Source organism: Larus michahellis, chromosome 2, assembly GCF_964199755.1.
Source record: "Larus michahellis chromosome 2, bLarMic1.1, whole genome shotgun sequence".
Taxonomy (NCBI): domain Eukaryota; kingdom Metazoa; phylum Chordata; class Aves; order Charadriiformes; family Laridae; genus Larus; species Larus michahellis.
The window spans coordinates 90,919,522-90,939,260 of NC_133897.1; the positions used below are offsets into that span (position 1 = coordinate 90,919,522).

The following is a 19,739-nucleotide window of genomic DNA, read 5'->3' on the forward strand; positions in this document are numbered from 1 at the left end:
GCTCTCTGCTGCTGAGGGTTCACTGCTGCCCTGAGGGGTTTGTATGAGGCCCAAACCTGTTGTAACTACATCTTGCGGATATGTGTTGCTTGTATCAGCGTGGGGCTGAAGATGAAGGTGATCTTGTTTGTGCTTGTACACTTTTTTGGCCAAGTTTGACTAGAGAAGACAATGTGGTGAAGGGTTTTGAGGGTTTTCCAAGGTGAGTGGAACAGAGGTTGACATCTCTGTATTTTATTTCCTAAAATTGTGTGCTAAAGGTACCTAACATTCTTACGTTTTGAAAGCAAATATAGTAGTTCTGCCTCCACTCGAACTGTGGCAGATCATTCAGACCAGGCTGACAATCTGCCTGTATGTACGTGCTCGCGTATGGTGAAGCACGTTTGAAAAAGGGAAAATACTTAAGGAAATGCTCAAATTTAACTCCCAATAAATTAAGTGTAACACGTATGTGTTCACTTTTGTTTGAGCAACTGTCATAGAATCACAGAAAGAAAATGAGGGAACGAGCTGGTAGATGGCTTCTTCCTCTTTATATCACAGTCCTTGTCCGTGGATTATGTTATGGTATTTTTGATTTTTTTTGACCAGCTTAACATCTTGTCTTTGCACTTTTTCAGTGTACTGAGATAAATTCCTTAGAGAGAGGTTTCCTGTAGTATTGGTATATTCCCTTCCAAATATTTTTAATAGGAGTAAATTTCTCCCTTTAAACATGGGAGGTAGTTCTTTCTTTGATCTTCTCTTGGCTCTTGATTAGTTCTGCTTGCATTTGATCCTGAGCTACATGTAGTTTGTTTTTTCCTAGTAATACCAGCAAACCGTTCTCACAGGTCTCCTTTCAGAAACGAGGCAAAAGAGATTCTCAGGCTTTATTTATTGAATTTTTGGGAGGAGGGGGGGAAAAGCAAACGGAAGGGTATATCTCAGTAGGCCTAAGTTCAGCAAAAATCTTGTAGACTGGCATTAGCAACGCCACAAGGTATATGAGTTAGAAATCTAGGGAAGATTATCCTTAACTCAGGTTGTATTGTCTTTGCCTTTGAGCACCACTTCATGTATGAAAACCTCTTTTTCACCAGTCTAAGACTGTCTCTCATACATGCATGCGTATTAAGGCAGGCAGGCACATACGGACCAATCTGGTTTAAACATACAGTTTTGTAATAAATATATCTAAAAACTGTGCATTGTCTTTCTTTGATAAATGCTTGGTGGTAGCTCAGTCTTTGTCAAGCATATGGTTCTTTATCGCAGGCGTCTTCACAGCACTGCCTTTGGGGAATGCTGCTGAGACGGGAATAGCTCTGGGTGTCGGTGCTTGCCTGTGCCAACTGCTTGATCAGATGTGATCTGCTTTAATAATGTAAACCAGATACAAGAACCCAAGCTCTCGTGAGATTCGCTGTGACCAATGGATGGAGAGTAGACAGAACCATCACACCTCCTTCTCCAATGCTGTGTAGAAGTGCGTGGTATCCTTAGTTACCAACTGGGGACCTATGCTTTTAAAAATTATTTCGGAGCCTTTTTAAAATGAGTGCAAATATAGTTGTAACAAGAATTTTGGGTTTGCTTTTCTGTGTCGCCAGCATTTGCAGTAGCTGAAAAAGAAAATTCTGGCATAATTCAGGCAAATATTCAGACGCAGTACAAGCTCTGTATTCAGCAGCACCTTTAAGTGCTCCCATATAGCCAGTGCACTCAGCTGTGCTACTAACAGTCTCTCTTGGGTCTGCATCTCCTTTATTTTTTGACATGGGTATGTGATATGATGGCAGGAGCAGGAGTTGGTTTTGATGCAATACTTGCTGTACTCAAGTCAGCCTGGATTTCTTGGTGCTGCTGCGTCTGCTGCTCAGTTTCAGAGCTGTTGTGTCTCATGTCCAGCTCCTTGTTGATTCTCTTCAGTTGTTCACAGATAAAATGTAGCCTATTGTGATAGTCTAGGCATACATATTGCCACCTTACATATGACTTGGTGTTCCCCTTTGGGTCTTCTTCCACCTCTGGAACAGTATCCTACTGTAATCCGTGGAACATCTGCCTTGGTCACTACTTCAAGCTAAAACCTTCTGCAGGATTTAAAATGAGATCAGTCCTACATTCACAGAGCACAGTTTCTATCAAAGAAAGAAGGTGGAACACCTTGACGTGCTTTGGTCGGTCTCCTCAGATGAGGACTCTTCCTAGAAGTAATGCGCTTTTACAACCTGCTGAAATATTTGGAGTGCACGGCAAATGCTGCTTTCCAGCCAAAGCCGTGGAGTTCTCGCACAGCTGTGATTCTCTTGTGGAAAAACCCACGCCAGCACCTGACCAGCTTGGTGTTGGTGTTCCAAGGGAAATGGAGGCAATAGCAGAAGATGCTGAATGTACAGCTGCTAGCTTACTCTTCATTTTTGGATCAACTACACAGATAGTGTTTGATGGCATTCTCAAAATTGCATGCCATGCATCTCCTCAGATTTACTCCAGCCTTCTGGCTTGTTTCACCATCTGTGTGGATCACCTCGCTCGGATTTTGTAAGCCTGTGTTAATAAAGGACACAGGCTTAGATAGATAGTGTCTGTTTAGGATACTCACTACAGTTTCAGATTTTGCTTAATTCTACTTTATAATTTTACTAGGGATTGGATCCTCGTGTGTTGCCAGTTTAACTAATTTCCATATGTCACAATATCAGATGTTTCACAGAAATTGAGGTAGATTTGATTTTTATTATCCTTCTCCCTTTCTTTAATCTGACCCTTATCTTTATCAAGTGCCGACTCTACTACTGGTTTTTGTTGGTAGGCAGTAAAAGATACTTTGCTATCTAATTTCAGTTACTTTTCCAAGGTGGAACCCAATTTATTCCAGCTCTTGACTTCTACAACATACCTTCCTTCCCTACTAGGTTTTTCTTTTACTTTTGGTTTGGCTCTCTATTTTAATATGCATTTTTTGTCATATAGGTGTGCTTGGAGCCGTGGCCTGAAGGTTCCCCCACATCTATGCAAAATGTTCCAGATAGTTTTGTACCCGTGTCTTCAAGGAATTCCAGTCCTCCTCCCTTCTCAAGACCTCTGTCAGTTGGCTTCATTAAATAGCCTTCCTAACTTTTCATAATTAAACCAAATAAAAAAATAAAAATCCATATTTAAATTTTTCAAGTAAATGTTAATAGAACTGCAAGTTTGCTGTCCTTAAAAACAAAATCCTCTCTTTCTCTAGCTCACTTTTTTCCACCTGTAAGAGACTTGTATAAAACAAACGAAAAATTTAAACCCCTGGAAACAAGTCCTTCTTGCCCTGGAGGCTGCTAAAATTATCACAATTATTCAAGCAGCCTTAACTGTTGACAGAAGTTTTTGTTTGTTTTATATAGCTACCGTATTTCATTTAGAAACTACTAAAAATATAATCATCTTGGAGACCATCTGCTCGAAATGACAGTGCATACTGGGGCTAAATTTTTAAACTTTTTTCCCAGCTTTGTTCATTATCTCTCCTAAGATTGGTTACATGACAAACTCAGTTTCCAGTGCTAAGGGTTTCTTTCCTGAATTAATTTTCTATTTGCGTCCAATATGCACACAAGCATTTCCAAGTATTCATACATCCCTTGTTTGCTAACTTTTCTTCTGGGAGATCAGAGGGGAAAAGTAGGCACGACCTCGTTTTCATATGTAAATACCATGTCGAGACTGCAGGTTCATCAGAACAATTAACTGTACCTTTGATGAAAGAAACTTTTCCTTTCTCCCCCTCATTGCCTCTTCTGGCCTGGATTTCAGGACAAGAGGAAGCAGAACCTGAGCTGGTTGTCAGGCTCCATGGTGTACTACTGTATGTAACGGGCTTTTTGGTTATTTTTTTCTGTTCAAGTAATACACATATTGTGAAGGAGGACGTTTTCTTTGGGAGAGAAGTATAGTTATTTGGTGTAAAACAAGTAATTTCAAATGTTCCCCCTTGTTGTCTTGTCATACAAGCCCTTTTCTTCTGGTATTTTGTATCCTCTCCAAATTACCAACACCTGCACTTGGCATCTAGGTTTGAAAATGAGAATAATTTAGAAGTGGAGCTGGAATAATTAATTTGTCCTCTCAGTAAGGCTGGTGGGTTGGTTTATTTATTTATTTATTTTATTTTTAATTTTAAAATATTTTGTGGAAGATGTCTCTGGCTGCCTGAGAGCCATGTATATAGGAGGCAGGTCTCATGTGCGTGAAGAACCTGTGAACATGTGTTAACATGGTTCACAGTAAGAAAGCAAGTACAAAAGGAAGCTAACACATCAAATAACTGTTTCTGTAACCTCTGCCAATTTATGATTTGTTTATGGGTTTGTACTGCCTGTTCTTAAACAGAAATAAGTGCTTAACCAAAGAGTCACTTCCCTTTCACCTGTTAACACAGTCATAGTAAGCTGGTATACACAGAAAATGCGGTGTTTGCCATCTTCCTCTGCTGAAATTTCTACCCTTCCCTGATACTTTTTACAACATTGTCTGACTTTTCCAAATATCAATTCGATGTTAAGATGTTTCTGAACATATGCAAAAGGTCTCTTGTAGAAGCTTCCCAACAGCCTCTGTCATCTCAAGATTCATTGGAATAGTCCATATGTGATTTATTATTTCGTCTTCATGGTTCCCTTGTATTAAACATTTAATGTGAAATTCAATTTTCATGAGTTAACATCTGTTTTGTCAGAAGATAAATAGCCAGTGAAATTCTGAGTGTGTTTTTTTACATCTCCCATTTATATTCTGAATCGTCATAAAGATGCAACTGTAATGACAGCTCTTAATCTGGCAAACATCCCGTATGAGAAGAGAACAGACAATACCTCTGTTCTGTAGTGCTAATTCATTATTATTGTAAAAAATGTCTTGTTTCAATGAAGTGTCTTGGAGAGCTGTTGTACTTAAAGTGCGATGCCTGGTTTTAGTTGAGACAGACTGCAGAGCTACTGTAAGCGTTATTCAAACGTGGGTGAATTTTCCCAGTGATATACATACACTTGGCCTCAGCGCAGCAGAATCCCCATAATTTGGGAAGGAATCTAACGATCAGGAATATTTTTTCAAATATTATAGCTGGACTCTGCAACAACTCTTGTGGGGTTTTTTGGCAGTGAATTCCCAGGTGATGGTGGTGACTGCTACAGAGAACATACGGCATTTTTCACAAGTCACCTCTTTCCCCTAATTTGCCTCTATTACTTCGTACACGTAGCATTAGATAGAAGATGGTGAAAATATTTTCATGGCACAAAAAATTATCTCTTAGGGAAAAGCCATGTGAGAATTAAGTACCTCCTGCAGAGTGGCTGTGTGCATGCCTGGCGCTTGGGACACAGAGTCCAAAGCCATTTTCATGAATGATTTTACCTTTAACCACAGAGGGGGAAAAATTTTTAGTTCAAGAAAAACTTTAGTTCAAAATTTTTAGTTTAAGTTCAGTTCTGGAAGCTGCAGAATACCTGCTGAGACAGAATACCTGCTGAGATTTGTTCAACACGCTTGGATTCAGTTGTTTCATTTGATGCTAATGGTGTTTCGTGCTTTGTTGGAGTAAAGAAAAGTGCAAAGACCTTTGTATTTGCCTAGCTGCTTTAGACTGAGTAGTATGAATGAAGATTTAAAAGAAATCTGACGTGTAAGCATTGTATAATTGTAAAATTACAGAGTCACAGAAGGGCCGAGGTTGGAAGGGACCTCTGGAGGTCGTCTGGTCCAAACCCCTGCTCAAGCAGTGCCAGAACTGTGTAATAATTTTACATTGAGTATGGACTGTATCTGGAAAAAATAAATGAAAAGACAATATAAGTCGTTGCTTTCTATATAAGATGGCAATTTATATCAGATAAAGATTGCAGTAAGTAAAAATGACTTTTTTCACAAACGAGTATTTCATAGCAAACCATTTGTGGTTCCGATTCTAGCCTCCATATTTTAATCTTAATTGATAAAGTATAATAGTATGGGCATGTCTCTTCTTTCTTTACTTATATTTATATTCCACATAATCATTTTCATATAGGAAACCTTAGCAGTTAGACACCTAATTCCATAAAGTTATTTAAGTTATTTACTCTAATTATACTTTATATGACCTTTTTTTTTTTTTGCAGAGAAGTACAGTTTAAAGTGAAAAATAGCTTCATATTTGATTTAATGTTTGCTTTGAAAATAATGGGAAAAAAATCAAGATTTTACTTGGAGACATCTTTCTTCTTTTTTGGCCCAACTGTTGCCACATTTATCCAATAATAGCACATTTTTTGATGAATCTTTCTTGTTTGTTTTTGCACAGAGAGTTCGGATGGCGAGATCCAGAGCTTCCAGAAGTTATACAGATGTTACAGCATCAATTTCCCTCAGTACAGTCCAATGCTGCAGCCTACTTACAACACCTCTGTTTCGGAGACAATAAAATAAAAGCAGAGGTAAGACTTATAAATCCTTTTTTCAACAGTGATGCTGTCTGGCATTTATCATAGCTAGTTATTTATATGTAATTTAAAAGGGTTACAAACAAAATTGTGTATGCGTCTGGACCCATTTTACTCAAGCTTTCACTTAAGTCATTTGTTACAATTAGAGAAAGGAAAAAGTACATAAAATATTTTTGTCACTCTTTTTTGGTCTGGTTTTGAATATTTTGATTGATCGTATACCATTTAGACAGTGTATGAGTAGTTGTTCAGTAAACAGCTAATGGTATAGTCTAGATCCCACTGAAGCATATGGGCATTTCCTTAGGACTTTCAAAAAGAGATGTTTAGGCACTAAATACAATTACAGAAAAATTCAGCAAAAGGATTCTGAATCAAAGCCTGCTTTAATGTGTAATTGCGTGAATGGAGTTTAATTTCACTGGGTTTGCAGCATGAACTGTGATCGTTGGTCTATGATCTTGGAATTCAGCGCAGATTGTATCTAAAATGTAATTCAAACAGCATTATAGACTTTGTTCTGTACCTGTAGCTGACGGGTACTTCTTGCTTGCTTGTTCCCTGTGGTTAATGGGACCGGCTCAGCTTTTGGCACAAGTTAAAACAGAAGGAAGGCAGCTCTGAGGGATCTGACAAACACACAGGAGTCAATTAAAATTGAATGAGTGAAGCTGTTACCAGCCCCAGCTGCCTCCCCTGGCCCTCCCAGAGATACTGCTGATCAGGGACATGTGGTGTGCACATAAATCTGTGCCTGTGCTGGCATCTTTTAGCCTGGCATGTAAAGGTAAACTGAGATCAGGATCTGCTATTGCTTATTTGTCAGAACCGTGCAGTGATGCTGGCTTGCTAGTGCTTCGTTATCCTCACCCTCAGCGCGTACCGCTCCCTGGCTCTCTCCGGCTATAGCGGCGTTCCCGTCTAGGCTTTTTCATGCTGAGGAAATTCCCGAGTGAGTAAATCTGTGGTTTGCTAGCACTGACAGAACCGCACTGGTTGCATACATCACCCCAAACATCTTAGAAATAATAATAAAAAAAATATTTACATGGATGTTAAAATGAAGAATGGTTGTGCGCTGGGAAAGCGAACTCCGTTCCAGGTATTGCTGAAAATTTTAACCGCATGGTCTCCCCATGCTCTCTTCTCATCCTTACTCACAAATTAGTTTTTCAGTAAAAGAATTGATTAATCTCTGAGAAAGGCAGTTAAATGATTAAGGCAATTTATTCATTGTACAATCTGTGCTTTCTCCTGCTAGCCATAGATTGAGAGCCCTTAGGTAGCTATCACATTTGATGGAAGAAGACGGTTTGATTTTCGTTGCTAACCATTTAGGGAAAAAGAAGACAGATTGTTGTTGATCTGACCCATCCCACTAGGACATCAGCTTTCATAAGCTTCAGGCTCATGAGCTGGAAGGGTGAAGGTAAGTATATAAAACAGTAGAGCAGCTCTCTGAGTTTCTCCTCTGAAAAAAGATAACGAATAAAATGAGCATTTCCCCCCTTCATTTGTTATTATTCAGGGCTTTGATATTTCCCTCACTCCATAATATGTAAACTGTCTTTGGAAACAAGCCAAAATACTTTTTTTTTAAACAAGTCCACCTGAGAATATGCTTTCAAGCTTCTGGTACTGTGGATTTTTCTAAGACGACAAGTAATGAGATGTGTTGTGTACTTTCCTAATGCTTTGTGAAGCTTTTGAGGCTAAAGCATCTAATGGTAGCAAACTATTTTATCTCTAGCTATTTATGTACCAACCTATAGTATGTAATGATTAAGTCCTGTTTTGCTTAGGCCATGATTCAGCAAAGCACCTAAACAGTTTCTGTGTTTGTTTTTTGGAATCAAGATCTACCCGAAGGGCTCAGTAGTGTGTTTAGGGTCTGCTTGAGTTCTCCACTGAATAAAAATTTCCTGAGGAACCTTTTATGTGAGAAGATATCCCAGATTTTTACTAAGCTTATGCCTGGCCAGAGGAACTTGAGTGGTGCTGTTAAACCGCCCTGGGACAACTCATGTGCTAACTCTTAAGGATGTGTCTGAATTATGAGATGAACTAATACCTAAATAATAGGAACTGATGTCAAAGTTCACTCTTCTGCAAAGTATTTGTGTTGCAGTTGTGTGTTGTGGCCCGTTCTCCTCTGTTTGAGAACACATTTAATATCCCATTCCTTCTTCATGGAAAGTAGAGTGCAAGTCCTGCCACACGCAGTCACAGAATCACAGAATGGTAGGGTTGGAAGGGACCTCTGGAGATCATCTAGTCCAACCCCCCTGCCAGAGGAGGGTCACCTGGAGCAGGTTGCACAGGAACACGACCAGGCGGGTTTTGAATGTCTCCAGAGTTGGAGACTCCACCGCCTCTCTGGGCAGGCTGAGAGTCCCTTCCCAGTCACGGGGAAACGTGCCAGCTCAGACACAAGGCGCAGGGAAGAGAAGCACCAGGACACGTCCAAATTTTTGTTTTCTTTACAACCCCTTGTCAAATTGGTAATTATGAATTTTGGAAGTCCGGGTGTAAGTTTGAGATTACAAAGATGAAAAATTCCAATTCTTTTGAAGCACAGAAAACTCTGCTCTTTTACCGAATGCCTAGATCCAACAGAGCAAATGGCTTGGACTAAAGAGAGAAAACTGTCTTGGTGGTCTTTCAGACCCTGGAGAAAGGACAAGCGTAGGAATGTGTAAGTTAAGAAAACTGCTGGTATTTTGTATGCCTGACAGGCACTGAGGAAAAAGCAAATTGAATTCACTATGTAATTTTTTAAGTGTTTGTGTGTAACATGCAGTTGAACATACACACACACGCAGACAGAGAATGAATATTATTATGCAACAGTTCAGTTTATTTACTGGTTGCATTGAATTTGAAATGCAATGCAGTTGTTAAAGTTTCAACTTTGGAGTTACCTGACAGAAAAAAAATAACATTCATTTACCTTTATCACTAATGAGCATCAAGTTGTTACACTGCTATTAATGGCTATTTTATACAGAGTTTCTGGAAATAACTGTCTTGAAATACCTTTTTTTTTATTCTTTTAAGCTGTATTGTCTATCAAAAAGGTGACTAATGATCTATCCTCTGAACCTGACCGTTCTCTCAGTCTTACAGTTTTGTTTTTGTACAGTGGTAAACTTTTCCTACTCTCATAAGAGTTTAGTGTGATTTGTATAAAACTTCTCCTCGTGTACTTGGTAGGACGAGACCTTTATATTCCTTTTGAGTAGAACAGCGTCAACTAAAATTTAGGCAGAAATAGAAAACAGCATCTATGACTATATGCATTTCTGAGATTCCTAACAACTTTTATGGTTTTACCATTACGTTTTTCTCTTCTAAAATATTTTCACCCCCCCAAGAAGAGGTATAGAAGACAGCTATAAAAAAGAAATCCAGTCAAAAACGTTTGAAATGTGGCTAGGGCAATGAGAGATCTTTTTCCTTTCATGACCATGTTCTTTATGGTAGGTGGTATTTCTAAAACACTTGTTAATCACAGGCATACTTCTGAATTTGGTGATATCACTCTAAATGTATGTTTATTGCTACAGGAGTGTAAAGGCCTTGCTCAGTCTTTCATGTAGCAATTCTCTCAGACCAATGAGGTGTGCAAATGCCCTTCTCTAATTTAAAGGACTTTCAAACAAAATTGGTAACCGTTTATGTCAAGATGCCCCGGGCTGGCTACTAAGGTGTCAGAAGTCATTTACTTTTCCACAAAAAAACTTCTGGAGTGAATTAGGTTGTACATTTCTGGTAGAATTTATATTTTTCCCCTTCCAGCCCTGAACATACCTGTATGGTGATAAGTAAATGTGATAAACACTGACCGTTGATAAACTTGGTGGTGTTATTTCTTGCAGATGCTGGTGCTTCTATGCTGCTCAGAATTGTTCAGTGCTAGTCTTTGTTTAAAAGTATGATTTTAACTGCTGCTCTTACCTGACAGTTTTCCGCAAGTGCTACTTCTGAGTCTCCTTAAGTATTGCTGTCTGCAGGGCAGGCACTACATCTGCTATTGGTAGTGCATCTCGTTCTCTGCCTTTATTCCCCATGTTGGGTGCTTCGGTGGTGCAGCAGACATTAGAATAGAGCTGAAGAAGTTGGATTGGTTTTGCTAATGTCCAATAGTTGGATTTTTCATCTCCTGTTGAGCAGCGACCAATCCTCTCTGAAGGGACAGAAGGAGGCAGAAGGCTAACGGTTGTAAAAACTACCAGGCAGCCCATTACAATTAGACATCGTAATTCTGAAATTCAGAATCTCAGAATACTTAGTAATTTATTGTATAAATTATTCTTTCATTGATGACAGTGAAGGATGCGACTAAAAGGCAAAAGGAAAGGAGGGAAGACGTTTCGATCAGGTATTTGAAGGCAAATGAAAAGTTGATCAGGCAGAAGAGCACAAGAAGCCCCTTTTAGATGGCATTTTCTCCTTAGGAGAGGGCTCTTACACCAACAATGGTGAAATTGTGAGCAGAGCCAGAGTAGCTGGTCCTGGATGCCAAGAAGGAACAGGCAGGGGATATAGGAAAAGAGATGCGTTTTAAAATAGTTAGCAGAGAACATCTCTTTAAAAGAGCACATTCTATTAAACACAGGGTTCATTCTTCCACGGCAATTTTTCTTCCTATAATGACAGCTTACTCTTTTCTATGAGGTCACCATATAAAAGGATTGAATTGTGCAGTTTCACACGCCAACACCGTTTTTGCTCTCATGGAAAATGGCAGCCGGCCATCAGCTGCAAAGGTGTAACAGGTCATTTGGGGTTTTTGGCACCAATGACTCCGTTCTGCAAGCTAAGAAATTAATTTTTGCCATCAAAGCCACGGCACTTGAGGTTCTCATCTCAGGAAAATCGTGCAAAGATGCCAAATAAAAGAACAGTAACTACTGAACTTTCTTGCCTGAAGCCTTCCCTTGCATCCTTAATAAACCTTGCTGGATCGGACAATTTCCTCTTTATCTTGGAGAGCGTTCCCATATACTCGTTTCACACAGTCTTAGAGGAAAAGTACCAATCTGGACATTCTTCCATGATGTTCTCAAAAAACGAGTGATTGCACACTGAAAGTATTTTCCAAACTTGCTCAAAACCATCATTTGCATTTATTTTGTCATTAATCTTAAGAGTTTTTCTGCATCTTCCTCTGTGAGTTCTTCAGAATGTGCCCGGAACCCTTTTAACACGATACCACCACTCTTCCATATGTCAGGCAGCAAGCACCTCTTGTTTATCGCCATTATTTTTTATATTTATGTTGCTCTTTATTATTATTAGTGAGGGCTTGTTGAATATACATCTGCTTTTCCCATCCTCTGTTCCGTTAAGCGTGTGATAGGCCATCTGGTTGAAACGGAATATGAACATGAACCATATAAGAAAAAATATCTTATTATGTAGTGTAAGTTATTGTCATCATCTTCCAGGATACATTTTTTTCCTTTGTCCCAAGGAAAACTTCCATGACGTTGCTTCTAGACCTGCTGGCTAATGCTGACAGAATTCTTCACCCCATAACATTTGAAGGATGCAGAGGGAGGTTGGAGGTGCTGTCATCATCCTTGAAGGGTATCTTGTTTTCCATAAGGGGTCCCAGAGAAAACAGAATATCTTTCTTTTCCTACGTGTTTGAAGAAGAACCGTAGCTTTGCATTCACTTTTCCATGGCCTTCCTCTTCTCTCTTTCTTTTTTCTAAAATCTCTTCAGGTAAAGGCTGGAATTTGGCTTGTCCAGTAATGATACTGTCAGTTTTCCATTAGAGACATAAAGTAAACTGTTTTAATCGTTGCTTGCCGGATGATATAGACATGGTATTTAATTTAAATGAAAGAACAATCTCATAGATGATACTGAAAAGTAATGTAAAAATTGCAGAGAGGCTCTGAAACATTTGTGAGAGTGCATTTTAGTGCAGACAATAATTGCATACTTTTGGAGAAAGTATACTTCCCTGTTCAGTTATAAACCTTTTATTAGTACTTTGATAACCATAATTTTCATGTGTTAAACATCTGCATGGGTAAAATCTCACAGTTTGAAAAATATTCCCCTAGATGGCTTCACAAGGAATTTACTATTTTAATGCTGATTGTTTATGTGTAGGGGTGCTTGCCTATACCCGATTCCCAAAATAAGCACTGATATGTTCATGCTTTTGCATTCTTATGTTTAGATTACTGCGTGCAGGATGGTTTGGGTCTCTCTCCCCATCATCCTGGGCAGTCGTATTCGCTGTGCAAGTAAATGTCAAACAGTCCCTTTCAAATACACTTTCTGTGTCGTTTTCTCTGGTAGAAATTACTCTAACGAAGTAAAGCAGCACCCAGTGACTTACCCAGAAACAGTCTTTATGTAAGAATTTTATTTTTTTATTTTATAAAATATCATTAATGATGATTTTACGGGAGTTAACTTTTAGGTTCTCAGTGACTTCTAGTCTGTTTTCTAAGAAGCCAGTCAACAGTTGTTGACAACTGGGTTGTTTTGCAATACAGGTTGGGCTTTTTTTACTGTCAATTTTCCGTATACAAAATGCTATTTGTTTGGGTTTTTTTTTAATATTTTACTCTCAAAATATTTTTGGAAGTGACTCTTTGATTTGTCTTTTGTAAATTGTCTTAGTTTGCATTTTTGGAATAGTTTTTCCAACAAGATGTTCCACTCCTTGCACCTTGTCATTCAAGGATATGATTTTACGCTAAAGTTAGGTGTAACTTCCATGCACAACCATCAGCAGCACCACAGAGTCTTACTCTCCACAGCAAGAAAAAGTATACAAATAGCTTTATGATTGCTTCTTATGCCATTACATTTTATATACAGTTTTATTCTTTAGCTTGAGAAATGCCATTTTTCATTCTGCCTCAAGGCTTATTTATCCTTTTAACTTCATTTTTGCAAAGAGCTTTTGAACTGGTGGTACTTGAAGAATGCATTTCAACCAACAGAGGCTACACTGTTACAGAATTTGTGGTGTACTGCATATATCTTACATGAGAAATGTGCAAAATAAATGACCTGTCATTATTACATGAGACTTGATAATAATTGCAAAACCAAACTGTGACAAGAACAGTTAATTTGATCAACTTGAGTATCTGTTATTTTAGCTTTCTCTAGCATATCTATGGCTTAAATCCACTCTATCATGGTGTGACACAAAAAATTACATATTTATGTTTCATTGTAGCCATAGAGAGAAGAGAAAGATGGGATAAATATGCAAAGATGTCTTAAATGATGAACAGATTAAGTAAAAGCTGTATCCCTGAATATACCTGAAATAAAATGGGTTTACACTGAAAGCACTTGACTAAGTTTCAAGCCCTAGGTCTGTTTTTAGCCCTGCATGACCGTGGGCTCTCCTGTAAAATGGGGATGATAATTCTATTCTACTTTGATTATTTCTGTTTATTCTTCTCAAGGGTGATAAGTTGGCATCAACCCACCAATATAAACACCTCTGCGGTTTCAGGTTGAAAATGTTCGTGAGGGCTGTCCCACTTTGCTTCCATTCCGGGTGCTTTTACGATATACTCAAAAATGGTGCCAAAAATGCCGAATCCTGTTCTTTGACAGAGACATCTGTGAGAATCATAGAGTCATAGAATCTTCATGGTTGGAAGGGACCTTTGAGATCATCGAGTCCAACCATGCACACACAAAAAAAACCCCTACAATCTCTGTCACTAGAGAGAGCAGAGGTGTGCACTGGCTGAGCAGTGAGCGTGGGATAGGATCGTCCCAGTCCTCTGTTGTAGGGCTCTCAAGGAGCTGCGTCTTTCATCACCAGCTACTTCAGGAGGTGGGAAGTTGCCCAAAGGAGACAGCGGCAGTTCATGCTCCATGGGGCTGGACACACGACACTGGATCTTTGCTGGTGACAAGCTCTCATATGATGCCCTAAATCACTGCTTTCTCCCATATGTTGGGTTGAGAGGGGAGGGTGCACAGCTGTGTCCCAAAGGTCTTTCTGGCTCCAGTTTGCCTGGCACCGTGCATCTTGTGGCACTCTTGCAGTCACATTAATTTGGAGTGGGATAGAGGGGCTGAAGGCGTCTTTTCCCCCTATCCTGTTGGAAGATTCATAAAACATAAACCTGGAAGAGATGAAGGATAAATCCTCTATTCTGTTACATTTACAGAAACAATGCCCTTCTTTTTCCCATGATCAAGGTCTCATTGCTCTGATATACTAACTATGGCTTGTCTCATCTTCTTTCCATAGGAGATTTTTTGAAAGCAACTTTTGTTTTCTGCTATTGCTGCTGCTTTTTTTTTTAAAAAAAATCATCCCCATTTGATCCCATCTTCAGACCTATGTAACCTCTCCTAATCTCTCTACTCCCTTCCATTTTATTTATTCCAGCAGTCAGTGGCTTGAGATGTGTTTCTGTGTTAAGGGAGGCAGATGTAAATGGTCTGTTTCTCCTGAGTAAAACAGCGATTTCTGCACTTCAAGCCCTTCTCTATTGATAGGTGTGCCAGAGAGTATATTTGATAGCACTTCAGTAACTACAGCGCTAGTTTGAAGTGCCTCATATGTCTGCTTTGGATGTGCCTTTATGTTATGTCTATGATACCCTCTCTCCTCTTTTAGTTTGAATTGTGTGAAGTAAAGAAGCACTAACTCACGGCCTATAATACAACCCTGTGACCGAACATTTTCCCTTTTTAATATAATATAACTAAAACAAATGAGGCAGAAATGGCTGCGTTGGTCTTAACAGAATAATCTGTGGTAACACTGTTGTTAGGACTGCTTACACTCTTAATGGTCTTAAAAGATTATTATTTAGAATAATGATAATAGAAAACACACTTTTGTTCACTAATCTCTCTCAATATAGAGTCCAATGCTGAGTTACTAAATAGTATTTATCAGAATATATCAGTCTGTTCTTTCTTGCTAATAAATTGTCTTGTCTTTGCTAATAAATTCCAGAAATGTGGTTAACTATAAAATGGTAGGCTTTTTCACTTTTTTTTTAGGGCTTTTCACTTCGTGGGGGTTTTTTAAAGCATAGAAGCCCACCTTCTATAAGGGAATTAAATCTTAAACTGATCTTCTTGCTCTCAAAAGCGTTTCTGAGTGCATCTCTCCATTGTTGCACCATCTAATTTATGCACTATCATTTTATGACATTTATCTCTTCTGACGATAGAGAGCACGTCTTTGTTTTGTGCACAGTCTTTACATTTATTAAGACTGAGAATTAATGAATGTCACTGAGTGCTGTGCTGTGTCCCCACAATCTGTGCTTTCTGTAGCACAGAAGGATTGGCATTTTACACTCTGGGATCCCTGTGGGGTCATTTAACCATGGTTATTCTTGATTTCATTGTCAGGATATTTTACCTGGATTGTAATCATGATTTACTGTGCACCTGGCGTATATTTCACTTGATGTAAGATTGGGAAACTATTACAGTTGTTAAATAAATGAATTAATGACAAGCTGCGCCGGAGTCACATGCAGTTAAAAGAGGGAATTGAAGAGTCAGGATGTCAACTGAAGACTGCACAGCAAAGTCATGGCAGATTGCGAGGGCCAGTTCTTGTCTTTCACTGCTCTGCTCTGCTAAGAATCTTGATTGGTGCTTTGGGTTTCTTGCATTCACATTTCAAAATTATTTCTTTTGGAAAATAGTCTCAACTGGGAATAAAGCATCAGTCCTGTAAAGTGACAAAGTATCCGTCCTGTAAAGTGAAGAGGTTTCAAAAATAAATAAAGAGTATATTATTTCATAAACGTAATTGAACACGTAGTTATGCTTGGTTTTTTTCTGAGTTTTAATGCTAGATAAGCAAAAATTAGACATTTGGCTTGCTGCCTTCCTGTTGTTTTCAGTCGTTTTGTAACATTACATCATTCTCTCTCATTTCGCAAAGAGACTGAATTGAATGAATTTGCAAAGTTACCGAAAACAATTATTTTGCAAAATAGGGGGCGTGCTATTGAGAATATGTACCTGTATTTTTACACACCCCCCTGCCACATTGCTTTATACTGCTTACATGTTCTCCCGTCTTCCCCCATGTTATTCCCTCTCCAGGGCATAGCCAAAGGGACAAAGTTGTGCCCACTCTTCCCAGAAGCTCCTCTTTAAGATAGATTTTTCTATGGTCCTAAGAAGAAGTCAGCAATGATTATTTAGAGCCAAAGCAAGCCAAAATCATTTTTTAAATTATTAACAACTGTCCACGCTTCATACGGACAATTGCAGCTTCGCTGCTGTTGTCTGGACTGTCCTGTTCATGCAGTACACGGCGAACTGTTAACAGTGTCTGCAAACATCTCTGGGCTACTGAGTCTGACCTCCGTTTTGCTGCCGTTTAGGGGCCTGGCACTGGTCTTCTTGTGGGCTGAAGGGAGCGAGTGAGGTCTCGAACAAAACCTGTCCAGACCTCCTGTTTGTCTGGGTCCTACAGCATCTGCCTCGCAGGAGATGAGGGTACTGGCTAAAAGGTTCCTATCTTTTTCAGCTCTGGGCGGACAGAGTTTGCCTCTGAATGAGTAACCACACAGAAGAGAATTTTAGGCGATAAATTCAATTAGCCAGAAAATTCAGTTGTGAACATCTGGTGATAATGCTTTTCACGTAGTTAGTAGGAGAGAACAAACCCCTCAGCGTTCATGTGCACAAGATGAATACCTTAGTGCTACTTTCTGTGGCGTGCAGCAGATGCAGGCAGAACATTGCCCTGTGTCGTGAATCTCTCTCCACTGGTCTGAGGAAAAAATGTCCCGGTCATATTAAAACACCTGTAAAAGCTGTATCTTTTGTATTTGAAAATATTAGGCACTAGGGAAGGAAAGGTAATACACACTGAAAGACAGTGTCACTTGACATAAGTAATGTGATGGTTCCCACATTGTGAATGAGTAATAAATATATTTGCAACATTTTCAAGCAGTATAATGTTCTAGTATATATGCCATGGATTTCTTTCTATTCATAACTCTTCTGCCAATTGCTTCTCTGATTTATTAGGCTGATGTGTGAATGCAGAGGATTACTTTCCTATTGTAGAGCATATTTTTTATTACTGTTATCATCATCTGGCAAGCCACAGTAAGACTTTGCACACTATACATAGAAATAAAATACCATAGATTATATCAGTGTCTGTAATATGATGCTTTCTCAATGTATCTGTACTAAAAAGGTTGGCAGCAAAATTATTTCAATAAGGTGAATAGTAGTCCTGATAAAAAGGCCATGGCAATGAAACATCTAAGGTAAAGACCATCAGCTGATCTCCCAAATGTGTTTAAAAATACGAAGAGATGGCTGTTACTAAGCTACCGAGAGTGGCTGCAGAAGGCAGCACAGGTTTGTAGAGGCATAAGGACACCTAAGGCTCTAAAATTAAAATGCTTACCTGTCTGTCCAGCCACTGCAGAAAATTCTTTGAAGTCGCTTGAACCAGAGAGTCCTTAGTGTCATCTCAGAGTCAATTTATAGCAATGCTGCTGAAGTCAGTCCTGCTCTTCTAGGGTTTACACTGGTGTAACTCAGAGTATGACTCATACCACATGAGGAATATAAGAAAAAACAAGACAATTAAAAGCAAGGTATAAAAAGTTACCCGTTTTGAAATTGAAGTTGTGTATGTTTTTTGTGGGTCATGTGCCAGATTCTCTCCTTCTCCTCTTCCTGGAAGAGTACTGATAAATGGCTGACATTTCTAAGGTTTGGTATCTTGTGCAGGTGTTGGCTCACACAGATATGGAAATACAGTAGATCTGTGAGATATGGCTTGAAAAGTTATTTGGCATATAATAACGTTTTATAGTTTTACAGAGAGATTTGATTGGTTCCTGCATACTCATCTGTACAAAAAGCATGGATTGTAATGCCCGCTGCAAGGGTCATTTAACATCTATAAAGAAATAGTTAATGCAAAACGATAAATGACACAACAGGTCCAAATCAGCCCCTTATATTTGAGCTGTTGCTGCTACCGCAGTTGCTGAAGAGCGGGTGGGAACGTTGCCCACCAGTGTCAGCGGCGCTGCTGGATGTGCCTCTCTGCTTCCCTAGCCACATTGTGGGCACGTGGTTAGCCAAGCAAGGTCCTAAAGAAAGGGACACACTCCTTACTCCACACACAAAAGTATTACAGGGTTTTGGGTGAGTTTTTATTTTCGAAACTGCTACTTTGCTATTCTTGTGTCCAGGAGCAACTAAAAAAATTGCTGCAACTCACAGGCTTTATAGATTAGTAAGCAGAGTTAGTCCATTGGCAGTGAGGTGGCACTATTTTTGATGGTTATTTAGCTTGCTCCTCATTTCTGTATGCTTTTTCTGTATTCTGCTGATTGAAAAAGAGAGGTTTTGATTGTGCTGGTCAACTTTTGGAAAGTGTCATCTGAGGCTTACTGGCAGTCCAACAATCAAATGGAAGGTTAAGTGTCAGGAAAGCAATAGAGAACGTTTCTGGGGCGTTCTGCAAGTCTGTATTATGCATGTCCTGGATTCTGCGTGAAGTTCTGGTCTTCCCCTCTTTCAAAGAGTATAGGAGATTTAGAAAAAAAAGAATCAGAAGTAAGTTGTGGATTCTAGAAGTGAAAGAGAACCTGAGCTAGACAAAGGGAAAAAAAAATATTCAAACCAGGACAAGTATATATATGTATATACACACACTTCTTATAATACATACTTTTAAAAATATATATATATATAATTTTGCATATTGAACTGTGGGTATTACAAAGTACGTTGGAAATGGGGCAGATTTACTTGTGCTGACTTTTACTGCATTTATAATACTCACAAAAATGGGGAGACAGTGGAAGGATTCTGTAGCGCATCTTTCCACTGAAACTCTTAAATTACAGATCGTAGTCACAGCTGTGCCACAGCCTGTCTTTGTGACCTTAGGCAAATAAATTAATTGTATGTGCCCGAGTTTCTATTAGCAAAACTTTCTACCAAAGAGGGATGTTGTGAGAATGCATTCATTAGTTTTTGAGACAGTAAATACTTGAATACTTCAGCTTTAAGACAGAAAATTTTCGTGGGACTGAGATTCTTTGGAGAGTAAGACATCAGCTACAAGGAGAGAATACCTCTTGTTCAAATCTCAGTAGGGAATGTCGTGGGAGCAGAGGTCATCAGGGGGCCGTATGATGCTTGATCTAATAAGTTGTAAATGTGTTTTTAATCTGAGAAGAAGCAGTGTGTTGTTTATTCTGTGAGGCAAACTATCTGAGGTAGCTACAGCAAGCGTCAAAAAAGGATCTTTTTGAATTTCC

General features: G+C 39.0%; 1 protein-coding gene across 10 annotated transcripts in view; it reads left to right on the forward strand.

The window, feature by feature from the left end:
* Positions 1–19,739, forward strand: part of CTNND2 (catenin delta 2) — a 683,266-nt gene that overhangs the window by 497,390 nt on the left and 166,137 nt on the right. For all 10 annotated transcript variants that reach the window (XM_074576184.1, XM_074576187.1, XM_074576188.1 and 7 more), the window contains one exon: positions 6,311–6,443. In XM_074576184.1, coding sequence (XP_074432285.1) covers positions 6,311–6,443 — 133 coding nt within the window. The remainder of the gene's footprint in view (positions 1–6,310; positions 6,444–19,739) is intronic.